Source organism: Medicago sativa, chromosome 1, assembly GCF_051527215.1.
Source record: "Medicago sativa cultivar Bolivia chromosome 1, Bolivia_mono, whole genome shotgun sequence".
NCBI classification, from domain to species: Eukaryota; Viridiplantae; Streptophyta; class Magnoliopsida; order Fabales; family Fabaceae; genus Medicago; species Medicago sativa.
The window spans coordinates 91,997,113-92,022,141 of record NC_140749.1 but is presented as its reverse complement, the minus strand read 5'-3'; the positions used below and the strand labels follow the sequence as shown (position 1 = coordinate 92,022,141).

Sequence of the window (25,029 nt, the reverse complement as noted above, 5' to 3'; positions counted from 1 at the left end):
GAAACATAACACATTTCCATCTTGTCTTCCATTGGATTGTGTTTAGCAACCATCATGCACAAAGATCGAAGGCTCGAGATAACAATTGAGACGGGATCATGGATTCAACAAAAACCCAAGTCTAAAGACTATGAATTGTAATGATTTGGAACAAAATCCGATACAAATGAGTAATTATACAACAATAGTATTGAATGAGAGTTTTAGAGAGAAGAAGATAATTGTTGAAATATTGATTGATTCTCAAATGCGGCACAAGGTCTTGTTCACCTAAATCGATTAAAAACTCATCTCATGAACCATATAATACAAGACTTGTGTTGTGTCCTACTACGCATTTTAAATTTAGCAATATTATAAAGTAAAAATTGTTCAAAGTTAGTTGCAGCCAATGACTGTAACTCAGCTAGCTGCTTAGCACCAGACTTGTTAGGAAGATTTTTCCTGTAGCAGGACAAAAAAAGTCTACGTTTGTGAGTAATAGTAATTTTACTTGCATATTAAAAAAGATTCTCTGTAAAAAAGAAGAAGAAAAATGTGATTGGTACAAAGATCAATCAATCAATAGCAATTAGTAAAAGTAACACATTAGTATGGTCCACAACACCGTAAGTCATGCCTTGATCAAACACTTTTCATCAACAAGGTCCTTTCTAAGTTACATAAACTCCTTCACAACTATGATTATCCTCTTACCTTGAGCTTCCAAAATGGCAAAAACAAACCTTCATTTACTGTCATTTTTATTCTTCTTAGGCTTATTCAACTGCACATTATCACTGATCAATCCAGAGGAAGTGTCCAGTTGGCTTGCATTGGAAGAAACTGAAGACGTCAACATGGTGCAAACCCAAAGAGATTCATGGAAGAAATGTGATTTCTCAGTTGGAAAATGGATATTTGATCAAACCTACCCTCTCTATGATTCCAACTGTCCTTATCTCGCCACTGCAGTAACTTGTCAAAAGAATGGACGGCCGGATTCAGATTATGAGAAATGGAAGTGGAAGCCATTAGGTTGTTCCATCCCAAGGTGATGATGAAACATTAATTGCTCACATTGCTACCTTTTTGTTTTCTTACATGCTTGCATTGCAACATTTTTGACATGTATGGATTTCTCTACAATTGATTTTTAGTCGACTTTTATGTAAATGTATTCAAACATAAATCACTTTACATTTAACTCACTTTTAGTCCCAAACACACGTAAACCATGCTGATAAATTTAGCTTCTCGATGACATTTTCAGGTTTGATGCACTGAAGTATCTTGGTAAAATGAGAGGAAAGAGAATGATGTTGGTGGGCGATTCTATAATGAGAAACCAATGGGAATCTCTTGTATGCTTAGTTCAAGGAGTTATTCCAACTGACAGGAAAAAGGTCACCTATGATGGTCCTTTAATGTCTTTCCATGCTATGGTAGGATATTAATCAATCTTATATCCTTAATTTTCCTTCTAAAAATGATTTACTTACATGTTGTTCATTTATTACAGGATTTTGAGACATCAATTGAATTCTTCTGGGCTCCACTATTGGTAGAACTGAAGAAAGGGTCTAATAATAAGAGAATTCTACATTTGGATTTGATTGAAGAGAATGCAAGGTATTGGAAAGGAGTTGATATTCTTGCATTTGATTCAGCTCATTGGTGGACTCATTCTGGTCAATCTAGCTCGTAAGAAACATTTCTCATTTTTTAGTTTTGCACTTAATTGAAAGTGTTACATTTGAAGATAATCATTTTTACATCCTAATGGAATCAGTCTTGATTAATACCAGGTGGGATTATTACATGGAAGGAAATAGTATCATCACAAACATGAATCAAATGGTTGCCTATGAGAAAGGACTCAATACATGGGCAAAGTGGGTGGATTTGAATTTGGATCCTCGAAAAACCCGAGTCGTTTTTAGAAGTATGGCACCTAGACATAACAGGTACGTACTATCAATTTTTATTTCCTTCATCAATATTTTATTTTTGCTTTAGTCTCAATAACATATTTAAGAACATTTGATTAAATTGTAGGCAAAATGGTTGGAAATGTTACAATCAAAGGCAACCTGTAAAATATTTCAGCCACATGCATGTTCCAGGACCAGTAGTAGTGCTAAAAGGAGTGGTGAAGAGAATGAGATTTCCAGTATATCTACAGGATATTACAACAATGACTGCATTTAGAAGAGATGGACATCCTTCAGTGTATAGTAAGGTAATAAGTGAAGAAGAGAGGCAGAAACAAGGTAATGGCCAGTCCTCTGATTGCAGCCATTGGTGCCTCCCTGGTGTGCCTGATATTTGGAACGAAATGCTGAGTGCATGGCTTTAACTATAACTAAAAAGATGGAATGGATCTGAGTTTTTTATGGTAACTCTTGCAAGAACATTGTTGTTTTGAGTGTTTTCTTTGTTGTTAAAGTTATATGTTCAGTAACATTATGCTTATGTTTCAATGCCGACTTACTGATCTTACAATCCTTCCTTCTTATCCACATACACGATGACTCCAACAGCCACAGTTAGAAGCATGTCTCTGACTATATATAACACGAGATTAATACAGATTTTTTTTGCCAATTTAAATATTTTCATCAAATTAAATTGATAATGGTATTTAACATTAATTGTGAAAATTCAACAATGAACTGATGTTAATAATAAGGGATTTGAGTCCCTTAAATATGTGGTCAGAGGTTTGATTTCTGACTCATGCGTATGGAAAAGAATCCGGTTGGGAGAACTCATCTTATGTGCCCCACATATTCTCCAACAAAGATTAGTTACAGCTAAACGGTGGTGGAAACTTCGTACCAATATCATGGTAACCAACAAAAAAAAAATATTGTCATGAAGAACTAAATAAGTGGTTTTGACATGGATCTAATTTTTTTCTCATGATTTGGTCATCTTAGTGTGGCAGTGTGTTGTTTGTCGTCTTGTGAGACGTTGTTTGATTTCACATTTTGTTGTGGTGTTCGTTTGGTTACTATTGAAATATTAGCTTCGGCCAATTACAGGTTCAATCAATGACTTGGCCGTCAACATTGCAATTTGCAGATGCGGAGACATGAATATACCAATCATTTTGATTTTATCATATTATTTATAGATATTTTGTGGTTGTGTGCTATTAATTTAGGTGTTGAGTTTGTTCACATATTAATCTTTTACATTTTTTACAATGTTGAATATGTGGTTGTAGTGGAGGAATAGGAGGGAGTTAGAACATTGTTTATGACGTTGAACCTAACAAATTTTACATTTTTATCATTTGAGTTACATATTGTTGACATCCGATTTACTCATGATAAATTTTTATGGCAAGATCAAACAAATGTATTCAGGGATTGTTTGGTTCCCCAATGAAAACATGACACATAGACGAGAATGGAAAAAGCAGCTAAATGCTAGTCAAATGATTGGGTTGGAACAACCAAAAGAGGAGGTTTAGGAGAGTCATTTTGCAATCGAACTTTCGGAGCAGTTTCAACCTCTTGAAAATGATGCCTTAGGATAAAAGCACAGACTGCATAAGCTAATTAAGCGTATCAGAATGGAAAAGTAAAGATAAAGACACTCATGTCAAAGAAATATATCTCCTCCAACCACTGATTTTATTTCCAAGCTTTTGTGCCAAACGTGTATAATTATTGACTTTGATGACAATAAAATATGAATACAAAAAAGCAAAAGCTTAGAAACCACTTCACCTTAAACTCCTAATCCTTTTAACTCTTCCATTATCAATAAAATATTTCCTAATCCTAAGTAACAAGGGATCAATTATTAAAACAATTAACTGCAAATCAATCTTATAACTTTCCACTAATGGGGTGTTTTCAACTGGTCACGAGAAATGTTATACAAAAATATCATTTAATTTTTTTTACTATGCATAATGTGGTCTTAATTTAGATTCCACTTTTCAATCTTCCTTGTTTTCATTGAAGATTGAACCACCGTTACTAAACATAAAACAAATGTGTTATTTCAACATCTAAATACCGATATCATTAATGAAATCGTATGTATTTATATCTATTCTACTTTTCAAAAATACATATAAAAACTAAAATAACAAAGTAGAATTTGACATCAAAATTTTGATGCCAAAAAATAATTTCGCAACATAAAAAAGCAATTTAGCTAGGAGTAAACCTCTTCTTTAACTTAGAAAGCTCCTTAGAATTAAGTCCAAAAGCTTTTTCCAAAAGCTCATCTTTAATCTGAGATCCAAAAACAACATTTGGAATTTTCATCAAACCAGGATTTTGACTATCAAAACTACCAAAAATAGTAGCAGGAACATCACCAACATTCATCTGAAAATGCACAAGTCCTCTTGGAAAAACCATAACCTCACCTTTCTCCAAAACTTTAGCAAAAATCTTGTTCTTAGTATCAACAAAACCTGAATAAATTTTTCCCTCCAACACAATAGCAACTTCTGTTGCTCTTGGATGAAAGTGAGGAACATTAACACCACCAACATCAAAATCTGCTCTAACAAATGAAACTCCAAGAGTGTTTAAACCTGGAAACACATTTGAATTCACTCCCATTGAAGAAAATCCAGTATCTTTGAAGTTTCCTGGTAGTTTTATACCAGAAAAAGTGAAATCTTCAACTGTTGCTGTGGATGAGTTTTTGCAACTGAATTTGTTATCTTCTGATTTGGCTATGCAGTAATCCATAACAGGATCCGGATCAGAACAAAAAGCAGCAATGATGAAACACATAAGGACTAAAAGAATGGTTACTTTCTTGTTGATCATGATTTTGAAACTTAACTATTTCTTGCAGGAACAATTTTTTGTAGTAGATATTCTTAAAATGTTGTTTTGGTTGAATGAGTTTGTGGACTCAAATGACTTTGCTTCACATATTGTGTTTCATCAATTATTGAGTGTCATATTTATAGGCCACGGGATATTTTTTGCTTTAATTGTAGGAAGCTTTAGCTTCTTAAAAAAAAAAATTGTAGGAAGCTTTATAATAATACGTATCAAAATAAAATAAAAACATATTTAAATATGTTTCATTAGTTAGTGTAGTTTTTGAACGTGTGTTTTGTTTGTCGATTTAATCTATAAAGTTATTAAGAAAGTGATAGTAGACATTTAAAATGTGTTTGTGTTTTGATGTTTTGAGTATTACTCTTCCGACCCTTTTTATAAGCACTAGATATTAAGAAAAAACAGTTATGAAATTAATATTCATGCTCTATACTACATAACTTAAATATGTTTCATTAGTTAGTGTAGTTTTTGAACGTGTGTTTTGTTTGTCGATTTAATCTATAAAGTTATTAAGAAAGTGATAGTAGACATTTAAAATGTGTTTGTGTTTTGATGTTTTGAGTATTACTCTTCCGACCCTTTTTATAAGCACTAGATATTAAGAAAAAACAGTTATGAAATTAATATTCATGCTCTATACTACATAACTATGGGTAAATTACTTTTTTTTTATAAGGGTAAATTATCTTTTTCATACAAATGTATGTTAATATTGAGTTTTCATATTCCAAAATAAATTAGTATTAAGTGAGGTTATGTTTGGTTGAAAAAAAATATATATCTAGAATATTTTTTTTTTGTGATGGCCAGAGTTTAAATCCCAAACTTTGCATATTTTATGTATTGTTGATACCAACTGAACTAAGCTCACGAGTATGTATCTAGAAATTTGAATAAGAGCTTGTATTTATTTTTTTAGAGGGAATAAATATTGGTGCGGGTCGGAAATAACAACGCATCACAATTGAGTAATCAAAATGAGGTTTTGCTTAATTCTAATTTTGCAAGTTAGCTGTGAAATTAAAGGGGCATTAGTTGGGAACAATAAATGACAGCATCTACCAACTCATTGTTTGCTTTATTCATTGCAATATTGCATTGACTTGTAAGCAAAAGAATTGGTCGGCAGCTGAGTTGTTTCCAGTTCCACTGTCCTCTTATTGCTTAAACCAAACAACTCTAATCTAAAATGAACACTACTCTCGATGCTCCAAACAATTTGGTAAAGCATTGCATCTTACTCCATTCGATCTCAAATGTAAGAAACTTTTCACTTTTTTGGTTCATTCAATAAATAATGTATGTAGTCTATAATAAAGACTACATACATCATTTATTGAATGAATCTAAAAAGTGAAAAATTTCTTACATTTGAGACCGGAGGGAGTAAGTATTTGTTTAAGTCCCACTCTCTAATGTATTTTTCTTTACTAAAATTTATGTGTGTCACATGTGAATATCATAATACAAAATGTTTATAGTACTTCTTTAGTGGGACTCACAAGAATGTAACTTAATTAACTTTTAACTTTTTGTTTCTTTCAAGAATTAACTTTTAACTTTATAATAAGACAAAATGATAGGTTGACACTCTTTAATTGTATACATATTTTAACCTTCACACGCATTTGTGACAAGTGTCCCCTTTAATTGTACAAATATTATTTTTAGTTGGCAATGTTAGTTTATAGTACCCATCTGTCCCACAATAGATGACCTATTTGACAATGTACAATATTGACTTAATATATTTTGAACGTATTTTTCTACTAATATACAAAGATAAACATTATCATGTAAAATGTTGTTGGATTCGTCTCGATGAGTATTTTTAAAATATTAAATTTTCATAATTTTTTTTAATAGAGAACTAAAGATATCAAAGATAAAAAAAATATGTATTGGTATATGTGTCAGAGTCAACTGTGTCAAGTAATATGGAACTGAGGGAGTATTATTTTTTGATGGATCATGCTAACCAGTACTCTAAGGGCATTGTTTGAGGAAATCATAACTAGAATATTCTCTTGAAAACAAAAGTCAAACATATGAAGAAAAAATAATCACATATTTCTATGCAAAAGTTACTATTATTGATTGCTTAAACAATGCTTCAGGGTAGGACACAATTTTTCAAGAGTGGTGATAGGTTGACACTCTTGGGTGGCATACCACCCCTCAACACACTTCCACTTATCAAAAAAGAGAAATGCTAACAAGTGTCCTTGAGGCATTGTTTAAGCAATCAATAATAGTAACTTTTGATAGAAATATGTGTGATTATTACTTTTTCATATGTTTGACTTATGTTTTCAAGAGAATATTCTATTTATGATTTCCTCAAACAATGCCCGTAGAGTACTGAATATAGCATTATTACCAACAATTTTAATTAAAAAAATAGCTTTATTTTCAGTTTATTTAGTTTGTCTTTTTTAGCGTTAGTAAGAAGTTAAAGGCTTACGTAGCAATTGTTTCCAACTTTTATCTGAATTTTAAATTTTCATAGGATCCTTTAAACTTCGTTACTTTTTTTTTGGTAACATACTTGTCTCACAAGTTCTCAAACATTTCCTTCAAAAAAAAAAGTCCTCAAACATTTAAGCATATTGATTTAATTGAACAAATGGTTGACATTCTATTCTACTGTTTCAAAACACAGATGTCGATTGGCTTTCTACGATAGCTTGCTGGCTTCCACAATCGATACAACAAACAGGTTTTCTAACGCTGTAATTTGCTTGACAAAAAAAAAAACGCTGTTATTTGGATGTGATAATTTACAAGCCCATGAGAGAAAATTACAACGGGAATATCAGTTTTGTAACGAATGTAAAATAGTTACAACCTATATGAAGCTCTAGATCATATGAACAATTGAGGCCTACCTTTTTCTTCTTTCTATTTCTTTAACCCTTTCATGGGCTCCTATATTTGGTACTATAGATAGATACTGACTGACAAAGTATAAAAATAATGAGCAAAACTAAGAATGCCAACTTGAGAGGCATGAATTGTATTTGCAGCGTTCAACTGACACAGCGCTGTTTACAAACACCAAATAATGCATAGGGACATAGGGATGTATAATATCCTGCATTAATCTTCACAGAACCATGGACAAATCATCCATAGGTATGTCTAGGCCCACCGCAACCTCATCATCTTGTAAAGCATCCACATCAATGTCTAACCAAGAATCCAGGTCTTTACCTACACCTACTTCTGTGGAGTCCAGTTCAGGCACGTCTGTTAAGTCCATGGGTTCCTCAGTTTCAACGGCAAAATCGTTACCATGAGATACAGACCCAACTTTACTTTTTCTGTTGTTATCATCGGAAACCAGTTGACCAGAGCCACAAGCCAACTGATTTTCAGAATTAATATTTTCCACCAACTTGCCGAGAGATCCTTCTGCAGAAGTAGACAGTTGAGCTGTTTTTGGTTTGGCCTTTGGTTTTATTTTACGCTCACTCCTTGTGTTACTTGCAGAAGAACGAACGCCTCTTTGAACAGAACTTCTCTGAGAAGTGTCTTTGTTCCTCACTCTTCCACTCCTCTTTCCTTTTGCTCCACCCAAGAACGAATTGCCAAGAGTTGATGTAGGTTTCAAAGAAGCACTAGCACCAACCTCATCAAGTAGCACTTCTTCTTTCTTCCCCCCGTTCAGTATTGGTCCAATCTTGGCAGCATCCAGGTCAGAGGGATGGTCTGGATTTCCCAAGACATTTTGCTCCGTGCAAGGAAATGAACCTGCAAGACCAAGGCCCGATATATTACCAATAAGATATAAAAAGGATATATCCACCTAAATAAAGATTTTAGAAACCAGGAAGAATTATAAATAAAGATGAAGCAAAATGCAAATGCCTTAGGAATTTATATCATAGAAAATACATCAAAAACAAATAAAACAAGACAAAAGTATAAAACCTGATAGTGCACATTCTTGCTGAGAATTATGAGCAAGTGGCAGGTTTTCAGCAAGTGTTGATGCAGCATTGTTTTCACGAGCCGGAGTTGCAAATAGGATGTCTTTAAACATGGGATTCTGAAAGCAACTTTTCCCGGTTTCCTCAAACATCCGGCATCTAGCAAGAGTCCTCTTCATGAAACCCAAAGCAGCTGGCCTTGAGACCTTAGAAAGTCCATACTTTGCAGCGCTAGTTCCACGAGTCGCCTATAAATATTATAAATGGTCATTAGTAACACATCTCAAGGGAAGTTGAAAAGGAGAGAAAGAACAAAGAAAATAAATTCAAAGATAAAAAAATACATTAAACTGCAACGAGGACACCACCTTTCAATCAAACAAATAACATGCTTCAAATAACATATCAAATAGCTCAATACAATTGGCACATCTGCATCTTGCAACTAACTCAGAGCAAACAACAGGGAATAAGCGCAAAAAATAAAGTCATATTACCAGCTTCTTCTTATAAGCCAACTCAACAAGTTTGTCCATAGCAACTTGCTCAAGGGCCCTGCAGATTAACACAATACATATTAGCTATTAATGAGGGTCAACATATGGATTTGTCAACATAAAAAATAAAAAACAACTAATGAACAAGATAAATTATATTATCAAATATTTTACCGTGGCTCCATTTCCCTGCCTTCTTGTACTGCTTGAATAAGTTTCATAAAGTATTTTCTCTTTTTGGCGAGCTACAAAATTGGTCAAACACAGACAGTTATCATGTACATAAATAAACCAATAATAACTCAAAACCAAACAGGCTCTTCCCTCTAAACAATTTATTTCAGATAAGAATCAAAACCTGTTGGAAGCATTCCTTCTGCAATTGAATAATAGTTTGATCAACGGCTTCACAACCTCCATCAGCAAGATCAGGCTTTTAAAAGACAGTCATAAGGAGAACAGTTAGGAGCAGAAGCATTGATTGAAAAATGAACCCAAAAAATCATATTCAATACTCAGTAAGCTCTTTAAAAATAATGCATGACTGCATTATTAACATATAAAAATCATGCTCTGTGCCAAGGAGTCAAGCACCAGTCATCTTATAAGATTGGAGAGGCACGTTAATAAATTTTCTTGTTTAGTTCAAAATTAAGGATGAAAGGGCAGGAGGGGAATGGTGAGGTTCCCTCCCCTCCAATATTGGGAGGATTTGGAAGGAAGAAAAAATTGATTTAAAATATGTTAAATATAAAGTTATGTTCAAAATCCTAAACTACACTCCAACTATAGTAGTCAATCCCGGATAGCGGTGTATAGCGGCCGACCCCAAAAGTGGGATAGCGGGATAGCGTATAGCAGTATGACAAATAGCAGTCACCGATATTTGATTATTTTTTGGACAAACTACATGAATTATACTATAAAGTAAAAACGAACATATTTCTCAACAACAAAAAAAAAAAACTTATATTCACTCAAATTTCATGAGACATTCATAAATCAAAAACACCAAAAAACAAAAGACAGAGGAACAAATAAAACAAAATCATAAAACAAGAGAAACCATAAAACAAGAAAACAGAGGAAGAAAAAAGAACATAGAAACCATACAACAGAGGAAGGGAAAAAAAAATAACTGAGGAAGGAAAAAAAAAAGAACAGAGAAATCATCAAAGAAAAGACAGAGGAACAAATAAAGAACAGAGGGAAAAAAAAACAGAGGAAGAGAACAAAATGAACCTGAACAGTGGAAGAGAGAAAGAGATCGTGTGAGATGTGTGAGAACAGTGGAAAAGAATCGGCGATGGTGACCACGCAACAAAGGAAGAGAGAAGAGATGGTGTGAGTCGAGAACAGAGAAAGAGAGAAGAGATCCGCAGGTCGTGTTTTCCAGTTAGAAGATAGAAGAGATCCCCAGGTCGTGTTTTCCAGTTAGAAGATAGAAGAGTGTGTTTCGCGGCGCAGGTGAGAAGAGAGAAAGTTGAAAAATGTTAGGGTTTACGAAATCTCTAAAATGCCCTAAAAAGGTTTTAAAAACAGGATCAATTTGAAAATTTCCTACTAAAATCAAATAGCGCCTGAAGCAGCTGCTACGCCGCTATAGCAGACGAACCGCTATAGGCCGCTATTGACTACTATCCAACAATACTTCCGCACAAAACCCTCTACCACCATCAACCTCAGTGCCCTTCATCCATGTTGCTGCCCAATGCACTCTGTCATTTCCGTCCCCACCATCACTGCTTCCATACTTCGCCTCTACCACCGCTGGGCACTTTTCTTTATCACTATCACCATCGAACACCCTTCACCATCACTGCTGCTTCTCAGAATCTCCACTGTCACTGTTAGGATCCCAGGAATTTAATTGAAAAGAAAGAACACTCATATATCATTGTTGAGATATTGAAAAGTTGTGACTGTATAGTTTTAACTTCACTATTTATTGTATTGATTGTATTGATTAATCTTCTTTATTAATTAGGGGTTAACTAGGAGACTCCTACCCATATAAATGTACATTCTCCCCACATAATATGATATAGTAAAACATATTTTCAGTCTTAAGATGGTATCAGAGCATGGTTCTGAAATCCTAGTTTTGTTTTTGGGTTCAGTCGCTGTCAAGGCTAGCCCTATATTTTTATTATATTTTCTTTTCTCAATTCAGTCGTTCGATGTTCAAAGGGAACCATCCTGGTTTTTGTTTCGTGTTGTTTAATGGGGATCCAGCCAGTTTCCTCTTCAGCCACATTGGCTCATTTCAACAATTCTACGGTGTGCCTATCTCACTCTACTAGATCATGGGTTTTAGATTCTGGTGCTTCTGATCATGTTGTTGGTGATCCCTCTCTTATCTCTAATTTGTCACCTCCTAAGATACCTCACAACATTACTGTTGCTAATGGTTCTAAGGCACAAGTTACTGGTATTGGTCAAGCTTCTCCTCTGCCATCTCTATCCTTGAATTATGTGTTATTCGTACCTGGAAGTCCTTTTAATTTGATCTCAATCAGTAAACTTACTCAATCTCTCAATTGTTCTATAACATTTTCTTCCGACTCTTTCCTTATACAAGACCGAAGTACGGGAAAGACAATTGGAACAGGATCTCAATCACAGGGTCTCTATTATCTCCATTCTCATCCATCCACCATTTGTGGTGTTTCTGCATCTCCAAATATCATTCATCGTCGTTTGGGTCATCCAAGTTTGGATAAGTTAAAGGTATTAGTTCCTCACCTTTCACATTTAAAATCATTGGATTGTGAATCATGTCAGCTTGGCAAACATGTCAGAGTATCTTTTCCAAGTCGTGTCAATAAAAGATCAATGTCTCCCTTTGATATCATCCATTCTGATGTTTGGGGTCCTAGTCGTGTGTCGTCCACTTTGGGATACAAATATTATGTCACTTTCATTGATGATTTCTCTAGATGCACCTGGATCACCTTATTGAAGGATCGTTCAGAATTATTTGGTGCCTTTCAAACGTTTTGTTCAGAGATAAAGACCCAATTTGGTAAAACAATTCGAATTTTACGGAGTGACAATGCAAAAGAATATTTTTCTACATCATTCAACTCCTTCTTGGCTTCTCATGGTATTATACATCAGTCCAGCTGTCCTCACACACCGCAACAAAATGGTGTCGCTGAAAGAAAACATCGTCATTTGGTTGACACAGCTCGAACTTTATTGATCAACGCTCATGCACCTTCCAGATTTTGGGGTGATGCCATTCTCACTGCCTGTCATTTGATAAACCGCATGCCATCATCGGTATTGGGTAATGAAATTCCATACTCACTTTTGTTTCCTAAGGATCCTCTGTACGCTGTCCCTCTTCGTGTGTTTGGATCTACGTGTTTTGTACATGATCTCTCTCCTGGCCGTGATAAATTGTCTGCTCGAGCTGTCAAATGTGTGTTTTTGGGATATTCTAAAACCCAAAAGGGGTATCGTTGTTATTCTCCACCTGCGCATCGTTTTTATGTTTCAGCAGATGTTACTTTCTTTGAGGATAAACCATTCTTTGCTTCACCCACTACATCTGGTTCTACAACTTCTACATCTGATGTTACTACTTCCCAGGTGATGCCCATTCCTCTATTTGAGCCATTTGTCTCTACTCAAAATCCTCCACAGTCACAAGGTAACGATGAGTTCCGTCGATATGGTATTACTTATGAGCGTCGACATGTTGAAGCTCCAGAAACAGCTCCTATTGATTCCAATAATTCAAGTCCCAAGACCCCTGCTACTAATTCTAGTGATTCAGATATTGTTCCAGTCTCTTCTCCTGCTGCGGTTCCACTTGAGCGTCCTATTGACTTACCTATTGCTCTTCGTAAAGATAAAAGGTCTACCGCTAATCCTCATCCTATTTATAATTTTTTGAGCTACCACCGATTGTCTCCTTCCTACTTGGCTTTTGTTTCTGCTCTTTCAACTGTCTCAATTCCTAAGACACTTCATGAAGCATTATCTCATCCAGGGTGGAAACAGGCCATGATTGATGAGATGATTGCGTTAGAATCAAACCAAACTTGGGAGCTTGTTCCACCTCCTCTTGGAAAATCTATTGTTGGTTGCAGGTGGGTGTTTAATGTCAAAGTGGGACCTGATGGACAGGTTGATCGATTAAAGGCTCGGTTAGTGGCAAAAGGTTATACTCAAGTTTATGGTCAGGATTATAGTGATACCTTCTCACCAGTTGCGAAGATGACATCTGTTCGCCTCTTTATAGCTATGGCTGCCATGAGACGTTGGCCCCTGTTTCAGTTGGATATCAAAAATGCTTTCTTGCATGGTGACTTGGAAAAAGAGATTTATATGGAGCAACCTCCTGGGTTTGTTGCTCAAGGGGGGCATGGTTTGGTATGCAAATTGAAAAAGTCCTTGTATGGATTGAAACAATCGCCTCGAGCATGGTTTGGTCGATTCAGCAAAGTTCTACAACAGTTTGGGATGACCCGTTGCGAATCAGATCATTCTGTTTTTCTTAAATGCTCAACATCAAATAAATATATCTACCTTGTGGTTTATGTTGATGATATTGTAATTACCGGTGATGATTACGAAGGTATCAAGGCATTAAAACAACATCTATTTCAAAACTTTCAGACTAAGGACTTAGGTCCTCTTCGTTACTTTCTCGGGATTGAAGTGGCTCAATCAAATTCTGGTATTGCTATCTCTCAGAGGAAGTATGCCCTTGATATTTTGGAGGAAACAGGTCTTATAGATTGTAAACCAGTTGATACTCCTATGGATCCTAATGTAAAGCTTCTTCCTAACCAGGGGGAGCCTTATTGTGATCCAGGCAGATACCGAAGACTAGTGGGAAAATTGAATTATCTCACCTTGACCAGACCGGACATATCTTTTCCAGTTAGCATCGTAAGTCAGTTTCTTAACTCTCCTTGTGTCAATCATTGGAATGCAGTTGTTCGAATTCTTAAGTATATCAAAAGAGCACCCGGAAAAGGACTTGTTTTCACTGATAGAGGCCACACAAATATTGTTGGGTATTCAGATGCCGATTGGGCAGGAGATGCAAGTGATAGACGGTCTACTTCTGGTTATTGCATTTTTGTGGGCGGAAATCTGATTTCATGGAAGAGCAAAAAGCCGACTGTTGTCGCCCGGTCGAGTACAGAAGCCGAGTATCGAGCTATGGCTCATACTACATGTGAGCTTGTGTGGTTGAAACATTTACTGCAAGAATTACATTTTTGTGAGGTTGGTCAAATGGAACTTGTATGTGATAATCAATCAGCTTTACACCTCTCCTCCAATCCAGTTTTTCACGAGAGGACAAAGCATATTGAAGTTGACTGTCACTTTCTTAGAGAGAAGATTATCACCGGAATCATCAGAACCTCATTTGTCAATTCCAAGGATCAACTTGCTGATATCTTTACTAAATCTCTACGGAGTCCTCGGATAACTTACATATGTGACAAGATGGATGCATATGATGTATACGCACCACCTTGAGGGGGAGTGTTGAGATATTGAAAAGTTGTGACTGTATAGTTTTAACTTCACTATTTATTGTATTGATTGTATTGATTAATCTTCTTTATTAATTAGGGGTTAACTAGGAGACTCCTACCCATATAAATGTACATTCTCCCCACATAATATGATATAGTAAAACATATTTTCAGTCTTAAGAATCATAACACAATGGGACCATCAACTCCACCACCCAAACATGGCATATATAATGTCGCTCAACACCCTTCAGGCCTTCATTATAATTAAATCATAGCACCCACCACCGCTACTAGGCATCCACTACCACCGCTGTCACTACTAGACACCATCTGTCATTGGCATCATCCTCCACCACCACTTGGCGCACCCTCAAATTCAATCACCACAGATGCCTTTAACACCCACCACCACTGCATAAAACCTCCCCATTGCCACCTCTTGGTGTAAATGGGTAGTTAAAAATATTTATTGTTAAACAAAGAGAACATCTAGGAATAGGATCCCTTACCCTCAATGTATTGCTGAATTTTATTTTAAAGAATGAAGGAGGCATGCTAGCAAATTTGAAAGAGGCAACAAAACCATGTCATGGACAGGTCGTCATAAGTGCTGAAGTTGTCAGGTAGAGCTGAATGAATTGTTCTTATTTTTATAAGTCTAGTTTCATGTGTGCACTATGCATGTATACAAGATAAACAAAAAAACGGGGACAAAGGTAAGACAGTTAAAACATAGAGAAAACCTGCCATACGAATAAACTACAAAGACTTTCAGATATCTACAAATTAGAAGTTTACCACTAGTTCTGGATAAATGCCGACACTCTGTAGCTCCAGCAAGAGTTTATCCTCCATACACGTTTGCTCAGAGGTAGCATTCCCTTTACAGGAAACAGTGTCGGTGTTGCATCCGTGTTCGCTCCTGCTGTTGTTAAATTGGTTCTCAAAATCCCAAGCCTCCAAAGGAGAATCATCTCTTTCACACAGAAAAGATATGTTTTCATCTCCAACGGTTTCTTCAGTTTGATCGTCAATGATCAGAGCTGACAATACTCTTTGATACAATGGTGCTGGTTTGTTTTCTAAATTCATTTGACTGCACAGAAAGCTGCCTGCACGATGTTGATCAACCGTGTCAACCATTGAGGGTGGCTCTTTTGATTCAGTTTGATTTAAAATGCTTCTGCCTCTGTCTCCCTCAAGAGGACTTTGCGACAAAAGTTTGTCCGTAAGCACAACCCCCTCCTGAGAATTTGAATGAAAGAAATGTGTTAGAAAAAGACTGATAACTGATAAAAACTTTACTCTGTCAGCAGCATATTTATAGTAATTTGAGTTCTGTCCCATTTTTATATTCTTGTGGCTATTCATACTATATCACCTTTTTTGATGCACGCTAAGCTTTACTTATTACAAAAGTTTGAAGCACTCTCATCTGAATTTATTGTTCGGTAGATAAGATAGACAAATATGATAAGTTATCATATCTTAATCTATTATTTAATGAGTCAGTAGAATATGATAAGTTAATCAGTCCAAACTCTTATCGTATGATGTCCTCCTAGTTTGAATTCTATTATGAGGTAAAGTTTGGGTTAGAAACCAAGAGAATATAATTAAAAAAATCTCTCATTTGAGTTACTTCATGTAATAACTCATTATAACCATTAAATTTCACTGATCCAGCCATTGACTATTGTCATATTATATTAATGATCAAACACACAGTTTCATATAAATCCAAAATTTGTAGCTATATAATCCGGGAATCAACATTTACTTAAAAAGTTTTTATACGTTCATTTTAAGTGACTTGATGAAGTAGCAAATAGTTTAAAAACTTAATGAAAATATGTGGAGTTGAAATACTCAATAAGAACATTTAATTTGACGGTTGTATTGGTGAAATACAACGTTTATAATGAGTTATGAAGCGGACCACTCCACTCAGAGCTATTCCTGGAGTAACTCGATCCCTCCTCGTATGTGTGTGTGAGTGTGTGTACATGTAGTTTTGTCACAATAATTTGGATCCTATGCAACAGCTGCACCGTGCGGTCTGCTGCAGAACTGTAGGATTTAACAGCCGAGAAATTTAGAATTCAGTTATCCTACCCTTATCCAACCAGATTATCCTACCAATCCTAATCCTATCATAGCCACTGAACGGACAGCAATTCAATTCAATTTTCACCAAAATTTTCAATTTTGACCAAAATTCAAAAACAAAGGCTGTGCAAACTTATTGGGAGGGGTTGGGTTTAGTTTTGACCCTTCTCTGAGTTACTCAGTGATTTGGGTGTCATTCATTGTCTTACATGTCCACATACCCTATAATTATATGTCATATTTCATTAACTCTGTTTTCCATATAGTCCAATGTTCAAAGTCCTATCTGAAGGGGTATAAGCACACATGCACCCAGAAAATCTTGTTTTCTCAGTTTATACAATGGTAATATGGTATTCAGGACACGCATGCTAGTTAGTCAATCCCGGATAGCGGCGCAGAGTGGCCCACCCCAAAAGTGGGATAGCAGGATAGCGTATAGCAGGATGATCGATGTTTGATCATTTGTTGGACAAATTACATGAATAACAAATACTATAAACATATATTTAATGTAAAATTAAACAAATAAATCAAAAGATTCTGAATAAAAATGAAGTTCATAAAATTACATAATAAAAAAATTAAGAACACAGAACATATGATATAAACTTAATGACAATGCCATAAAATTCTGAATAATGAATACAAGAATGAAGTTCATTTTCAAAAGCAATACTATGACATGTGAATAGTTTGTGATAGCAACCATACAAAAATATCATGCACAAGAACATTACAGAATATTGCATTAAAAAAAAATCATAAAGTGAGGAAGATGAAAAACATGATGGAGGAAAACATATAAGAACAGAGAGAACATATAATAATGCATACAAGAATGAAAAGATACAGAGATAACATATAAGAATAGAGAAATGAATAGACTAACATATAAGGAGAAAAACAAAGGAGAGGAAATGAAAAAATACAGAGATAACATATAACAATAGAGAAATGAAAAAATACAAAGATAAACATATAAGGAGGAAAAGAAAGGAGCAGAACAGAGTGAATCAAAGAACTTGTCTGAACAGTGGTTGTTGAAAAGAACAGCGGTGAAAAGTGTTGGGGCTCCCCAAACTTAAAGCGCAAATGAATGAATTTGGAATGGAATAGAAAGATCGAGCAGTGAGAAGAGAGGAAAGAGTTAGGGTTCAGCCAAATTGCCTTGAAACAGATAATTTTCAGGGTCAATTTCAGTTTTTCACGTTAAAACAGTATAGCGGTGCTAAAGCCGCCCCTGCTCCACGACCCTGCTCCGCCGAGATCTCACCTGGAGCGGCCATTATCGTTAACTGTGCCGCTATTAACCTCACAGTAGCGGTGATCCTCCGCTCTGCCACTATAGCGGTGATATCTCGCACTATTGACTACCTAGCACACATGCACCCCAAAGGAATAAATAAGCTGATTTTAATAGTCTGTTTAGCCATTTAAAGTAGAATGTCCATCATACATAAAAAGGTGACAAATTTGAAAAATATTGCAAATATAAGATTTTAGCTTCTTAGACATTACCGGGGCATCACTTTGAAGGCAAAGCCCTTGAGACAAACATCTTTGATCATCCTCTATTGTTTTAACCTGATGCAAAGAGTAACAAAAAGAGGGGTGAAACAATACTTCATTTAAGGGCCACTTAAATTTTTCAAAAACAAATAGTCAGACACCTACCAGCTGCTTCAAGTAGACTATGACATCCAAGCTGACAGGAGCAAAATTAGGTTCCACTTTCTTCCAAAATGAACTAGAACAGCCAATATCTGTCAAGGACCAATATATATAGATAAAGTTTCTGCATACATAAAACACACACACACACACACCTCAAAAGTAGCAAGTTTGGTTACATACAGCTGGCATTGCTGGCAAAGTTGGCTGCGGATAATAGTTCTTCACGGTCATCACCTGACCTACCTGCCAGGTTGGATGGTTTGTATAACATTACTGTTAGAATATGAGAAAATATCCTATAACATCTTGTTGCTACATTAGAGTATCTTAGTTTATTAATAGGAACAGTTTTTAATATCAAAGTATCTTAGGTTACTGAAGTTTGTTTTCCATGTTTCTTAGTTTATCATGATATGTTTCCTTAATCAATTAAGATTATGAGTTTTGTACCCTATAAATAGGGTTGGTGCTTAATCTTTTATATCAAGTTATTATCAATAATATTACACCATTATATTATCATATTCAAAAGTCCTTACTATTTTATTTAAAACCCAAAATAACTTCAACAATTACATTAACAATATTTTGTAATGCTAACCCATGCACTTATTATAAATTGTTCTTTCTTACATCGCATAAACTAAATACCAATTACAATACAACAACAATTTCAAACTGAATATGTACAGGCAACATGATTGCATAAATCTTGCAAGCGGAAAATTTTCCAGAAATACCATTGAAAACTAAATTGATAAAGCAACAAATCCCCTCAGAAACAGAGCAAGCAAAAAAAAAAAAAATGCCTAAGTGATGCAGGGAAGGGGTAGTTACAATTGAACATATGATAAGGGTTTCCATTTTGAAGAAATAAGTGTAGAAATTAGGGGAAGTGAAGGATATGTGGGAGCAGGGTCGGTTGTAAGAAGGAACTAGGTGTTAGAAATCGGTATAAAGGCTTGTATTAACACATACAAATAGAGATGAACAGATAAGTAAGCAATAACTATCGTATTAAATAAGTATAGTATTGTAACCAATTCAACTTTATAATGCAATGAGTACTCATTGATAGACCTACCCGCAATATCTCCAAGATGAGCAAGAGCTTTACTATTGTGTGATCGCCGTGATCTACTGAAAAAACACAAACTCAGTCTAGTGGAGGGAATCCCTTTTTAGCCATTATCAGAAGGGAAAAGAGAGCAGAGGGGAGGTGGGGGTTGAGGCACTATACCTTGCTTTCTTTTCAGAAGAAGGCTTCATATTTCGAATTGGCTTTGTCGAGGTTAAAGTCTCTAACTTCTCTTCCGTTGATGAAAAGCCACTCTTCAAAACCAAAAAGTCACTACTGCCACGACACTGCCTACGCAGACCATCTCCAGTCTCTACTTTGTTCAGCTTTTCCTTTTCTGTCACTGACATGTAGGAACTTATATTACAGGAATTATTTGTGGCTCTTTCATCCCCTTTGCTTCTGTCCAATCCTTCCGCCTTTAATTTACTTTCACCATTTTCTCCAGCGCCAGATTCTTCACTTTGAGATAATCTAGTCGGGGATGAATTGTTTACATTTTTCATTCTATCGCAATGAATGTTGTTGATAGCACCCTTGGATATTGGTGGTCCACTAGTTGTAGTAGAATTCGTTCTAGTATCAACTTCAGAAGGGGAACAACCTTCTAATGGAACTTGCATTTCATCACAATTTAAGAACGGGGATACCACATTTGCTCTTCGAGTGCGAGAAATTTTTTGAGGTCTCTGCCTAACCCATTGTGCCAAATGGGTACGTTTACCATTGATTGTCCCACTTACTGAATGAGGCTCGTTCACATTTGAAGGTTGCTCCAAGGCTTTGAGTGTTTCGGAAGAATGAGATAGGGAAGATGAATTTCCAGCTATCAAATCACCAGTTCGAGGTGCCCTTGAAGCTTTGCCTTTTGTCTGTAGATAAATACCACCGGCATAATTTTTGTCATGGTCCACAAACCTAAAAAAAGAGAATAAGATTAATCATAAAATTATAATAGTGTTTTATAAAAGAAATAAATGTTGTCAGGAGCAAGACACTATAGATGCATCATAAATACAAACGAGCAGATATATACTTATTTCTTTTAAGTAGACCATGTTCCCAATATTGTTCCATCCATAGAATCCCTAGACACCTTTTCTTCGCTCATTCTTGACAGATACACATGAATTTGAACTAGCAGGCAGGGAAGCTACATGAAGCTTTGATACCACTCGCCGTTATAGCCAAATGGCCCAAATCAATATTTTGTGATCATAATAGCCTCACTTGCATCACCTCTCACTAGTATATCCTAAGAGAGCAGAAGCTATAGAATTGTCAATACCATCACAGTTCACAAGGTAGGCAAGCAGTTGGACACAGCTTTCAGGAGAGTGTGAATCTCATCTTGGCTGTGAATATCATTACAGATTTATCCCTAGAATAAAAAACAACAAAACTTATGTGCATTTCTTAAGGTATTTTCCATGCTGTTCTTAACTTATTAATTTTCTCAAAGTTTGTTATAACCACAAAAAGTGCAGTTTAAGTTAAGAACAACACGAAAAACACCTAAGTTTTGTCCATTTAAAAATGCATCATGTCCAATTCAGACAGAGAAAGGCATACTCGGTGTAGTAGTTTAAGTGACAGATTGATTGGTGAAGAACTAAATATGATGGTAAATGTACACATCACATCTCAACAGTAACTGAAATAAGACTTTGTGTAAGCCGGCAATCTTTTCACTGCATGAATTTTTAACACTATCTAATAAGGTTATTTCTATGTAGAAACCTATAAATATACAAACACAATATTCCTAAATTCAGTATGATAAATTGGTTTTTTATGCACTAACATGTTTCGCAAATTGCAATCCATTTTTATGGCTAGCCAATTCACTTCTCGAACCTAATTATGGCCATTTATTGACAACATCAAAAACCAAAGCATTTCATAAACCTGTGTTACCTCAAACCTATGGCATCACAAGACTGCACACCAGACTCATTAGCTCGCTTTAGATACATAGCTCTTTTCGGTTTTCCTTCCCCATCAATGGATCGAGCAGAGCCAGTGCACATGGAAGGTTTTCTTTTTGCTTTTCTTTCCCGTGTTTCTTCAATTGCTGGTAACCTTTGAATCTTCTCTTCAACACCATCACAAACCTTACCACCATCCTCGGTGTTGTCTCTATTCTTTCCGATTGCCAAAGGCTGTCCAAAGCTATTGTTTTGCCCTTCGGCCTAGTATTTATCAACAAAATATAGAACGGTCAGTATTCAAGAGATGAAAATCTAAGAAATAATTAGTTATCAGCGGGTTTTGACTTATGTGCTGCAGTTCAATGAGTTACACCCGTAATCCAAAAATAATAGTCACTCCAGATATTTAACGAATATACTGACAGTGTAAGTAGGATAAAAATAACAATGTATGATGGATATCAAACTTGGCCCAACAATTAAAGTTTCTGTGTAGTAAAAAACACAGTTGCAAGTTGCACCATGAAATCTTTCAGTCTTCCACTCAGATGGTCTTCTAAATTATCAGAGAAGCATGTTGTAACAGAAATCAAATATAGTTGCACCAGATTCGAGAGAAGATATATCATCGTGCCCTTCCTCGTCAAGTTATTTCAAAGCACTAAAATAATTTTATATATTGTTCAGTACTATTGGAACTCTATCCTCTTTGTTACATTAAAAAACACAATAACAAAGTAATTAACATGTCATAAACACACAGCTTTCACTAAAAGAAATGCAACAGTAATTTTAAAATGCTAGCTAGCTACTAACCTGTATCTCAATAGCTGATGTACGGATGCACTTATTCAGAATGACATTCTTAGGCCTGCTCTTTAATCTTGGATTTGCAAACTCTGTAGGGCTTCGATGAGTCTGACTTCCCATTTTTGATAAATGGGACCCACTTATCGTTTCATTTGGCAACAACTCATTCTGAAATTGATTCTTTGGTTTTACAGCCTCCCAAACTTTGTTCAATTTGTGTACAGATTCATCCAAACTTTTTTCATATCTGAGAAAAAAATAAAAGCGCGGAACCTTTATAATAGAATCACAACTCAGGCAACAAACTGACAATAAAACAATGAGTTCGAGGCATTGATCTTTAATAGTTCTGGACCAGTTAGGCGTCACATTTATTCCAAAAACTTGATTACAATAATAGTCATTCAATTATATATGTTGAAAATTCAAGCTCTTAATTACACGCTAATTGATTAGTTGTTACATTAAATGAGAAGTGAAGTTAAGTTAAATTGGTATGATTTGATGACACAGAAATAATTGTATTGCATAAAGTTCCTCAAATTACCTAGACTTGCCAGAAGCCTCTTGCATTCGTGCTTTGAATTCTTTCAATTTCTCCGAATCCACTGGTATGCGGGAGATCAGATTAGCGGTTCGAAAAGCACAATCTTCAAGGCTGTTTCCAAGAGATGTCCCCGGGACCTGTCTTAACTCACCTGAACTAGTAACAGTATACTTTTGACTTGTAGGATTTGGATCCAACTTTGAAGACTGAGCTGATGGATCCGAATCAGCTGAAGATGTCGAACTTCCCTGCAACATATTAGCACCAGAAACAAACGTCTGACTGTCATTACCCTCACGAACTCTTGCAGACCTATCCGAATCACTATTTACCGAATTTCCCCTCTGCCCATTTGACAAAGTCCCCTTGAAAGTCGATTCCTCGCGACTAGCTGTGCTGGAACCAAACGGCGCCATAAGTCAACGTTAACTGAACCAGCACGTGTGTAGAGTACCCTCCACTATAGCCTGTGGACAAGCCATTCAACAGTAAACAAGTAGGATATAAGTAAGATATAAATGCAATAAGTCGTCAATAAGATGATAACCACGAATCACAATGGCTATAAAATTTCACACAAACTCAACAGGTATGATGACGGCAGCACATATACAGCTCAACAATGCAGCAACCACTGATACAACACATTACACTTACAATCACCAAAACACTTGAAAATTTCAATAACCCTAAAATCTAACTCAAGCTAGTTTTACTTACAGAAAACCAACGTCATTGTACATAAGCTAGAAAATCATAAAACACAGTGACTCCACTTTAAAATAAAAAATATAATAAAATCACGATAAAGCAAAACATGATTATGAATAAACAGTAGTAAAACTAGAATTGCATGCATCACTGAATAAAACGCACATTGATGAAAAACAAGATCATCAATAACACAGTGAAGCGATAATGCTATTGAACTGAAACAACACACAAGTAAAACGTATCGAAATTCAAAATCATCCTCGTCTAAAAAACAAAAACAACAGCACAAACGCGATAGTAAACTTCGCAACCGTAAAATCACAATTCAATTACAAAAAAAAAAACTAGGGTTCAAGAAAAACTTGATACGAATTGAACAACAACATTTCGCGGCAAAAGATAGAGTTAACGAAGAACGAGTGAATGTTGAGAGAATGAAAGGAAGGGACGAGAGGAGAAGAGAAGAGTACCTGCATTGACGAGAAAGGATTGCACGCAGAAGAAGATGGGAAGGGATTGTAACAATGACGGTGGAATGAGAGAGAAAGAGGGTCCCGCAGAGTATATATAGGATTTACGAATGAGGGCCCTTTAACAGATTTGGTAAAAAGTGGTCGTTGTCAATTGGACTCCTGGCTTGGTTGACTCGATCACACTTCATTCACTCCTCTCAATGGGCCCTTTTGTATTATAATAATAATAATAATAATAATAATATGATGAAAGTGTGTGAGTTTTATATTATATGGTGAAGTTTGAAGTGAGTAATGTTCTATTGATGATCTTTGATCGATGTATGATTGTTACATGATAGAGCTTGAAATTATGTTTGTTTAATAAAGGTTGGAAACTATCTTGATATAAAAAGTTTTTGATTGACAATTGACACGATACTCGTGTTTATGTATCGATGAGTGTGTTGCGCTTTTTAGAGGGATATTGTAGATGGGGAAGATGGTGTATGTGATATTATAAAATATTTTTCTTATAAGTGCGACTGCTTGTTGCATTGTTCACTATGTTGTGAATTTTTTATACCACTGTATGGTTTCGCTGTAAAATGGAACACTAAGATGATGACGAGCAACCGATATGGAGGAGTGGGTGCATGAACAATTTTTGCAGTTGCAGAGAAGAATCTTGAGATCTGTTTCAAATTTGGAAGGTCTAACATATTTGTAGACGACAGTTTGCATGGAGGAATGAATGATGAATACATAACGTTGTTGAAAAGACCTGATTTAATGTAATCTCCAATAAATTGAAAAGCGACGGTTACATGAAAAGTAAAAGGAAGTAATCAATGATAACAAAAGAGAAGCGTCAACCCACCTACGTGGTTGCAGTCATATATGATATATGCAAATTTGTTGATCAAACCCAAAACACAAAAGACAGTAAGGGAGATAATCTTTAAGA

At 35.5% G+C, this 25,029-nt stretch overlaps 2 protein-coding genes and 1 pseudogene across 4 annotated transcripts; 1 reads left to right on the top strand and 2 right to left on the bottom strand.

Moving 5' to 3' along the window:
- Positions 1–622: 622 nt before the first annotated feature.
- Positions 623–2,484, top strand: LOC146959159 (protein trichome birefringence-like 36). Its single transcript, XM_085740687.1, has 5 exons — positions 623–1,033; positions 1,253–1,424; positions 1,502–1,683; positions 1,788–1,946; positions 2,038–2,484. The coding sequence occupies exons 1-5, from the start codon at positions 711–713 to the stop codon at positions 2,336–2,338; spliced, it is 1,137 nt and encodes a 378-aa protein (XP_085596813.1). The 5' UTR covers positions 623–710; the 3' UTR covers positions 2,339–2,484.
- Positions 2,485–3,866: 1,382 nt separating this feature from the next.
- Positions 3,867–4,898, bottom strand: LOC146959158 (germin-like protein subfamily 3 member 2 pseudogene; annotated as a pseudogene). Its single transcript, XR_015024830.1, has one exon. The product of XR_015024830.1 is annotated as a germin-like protein subfamily 3 member 2 pseudogene (transcript).
- Positions 4,899–7,544: 2,646 nt separating this feature from the next.
- On the bottom strand, positions 7,545–24,147 carry LOC146959157 (uncharacterized). 2 transcript variants are annotated; one of them, XM_085740701.1, is made up of 15 exons: positions 24,081–24,147; positions 22,897–23,363; positions 22,356–22,596; positions 21,526–21,800; positions 19,771–20,526; positions 19,615–19,670; positions 18,711–18,773; positions 18,531–18,619; positions 18,375–18,440; positions 15,543–15,989; positions 9,596–9,670; positions 9,412–9,482; positions 9,238–9,295; positions 8,742–8,988; positions 7,545–8,561 (listed from the first exon to the last, which is right to left on the bottom strand). In XM_085740701.1, the coding sequence occupies exons 2-15, from the start codon at positions 23,310–23,312 to the stop codon at positions 7,915–7,917; spliced, it is 3,507 nt and encodes a 1,168-aa protein (XP_085596827.1). In that variant the 5' UTR covers positions 23,313–23,363; positions 24,081–24,147; the 3' UTR covers positions 7,545–7,914. The 2 variants fall into 2 exon arrangements, with proteins under 2 accessions (XP_085596827.1, XP_085596828.1); XM_085740702.1 differs by having other exon boundaries at positions 19,615–19,667.
- Between the last annotated feature and the right edge of the window lie 882 nt (positions 24,148–25,029).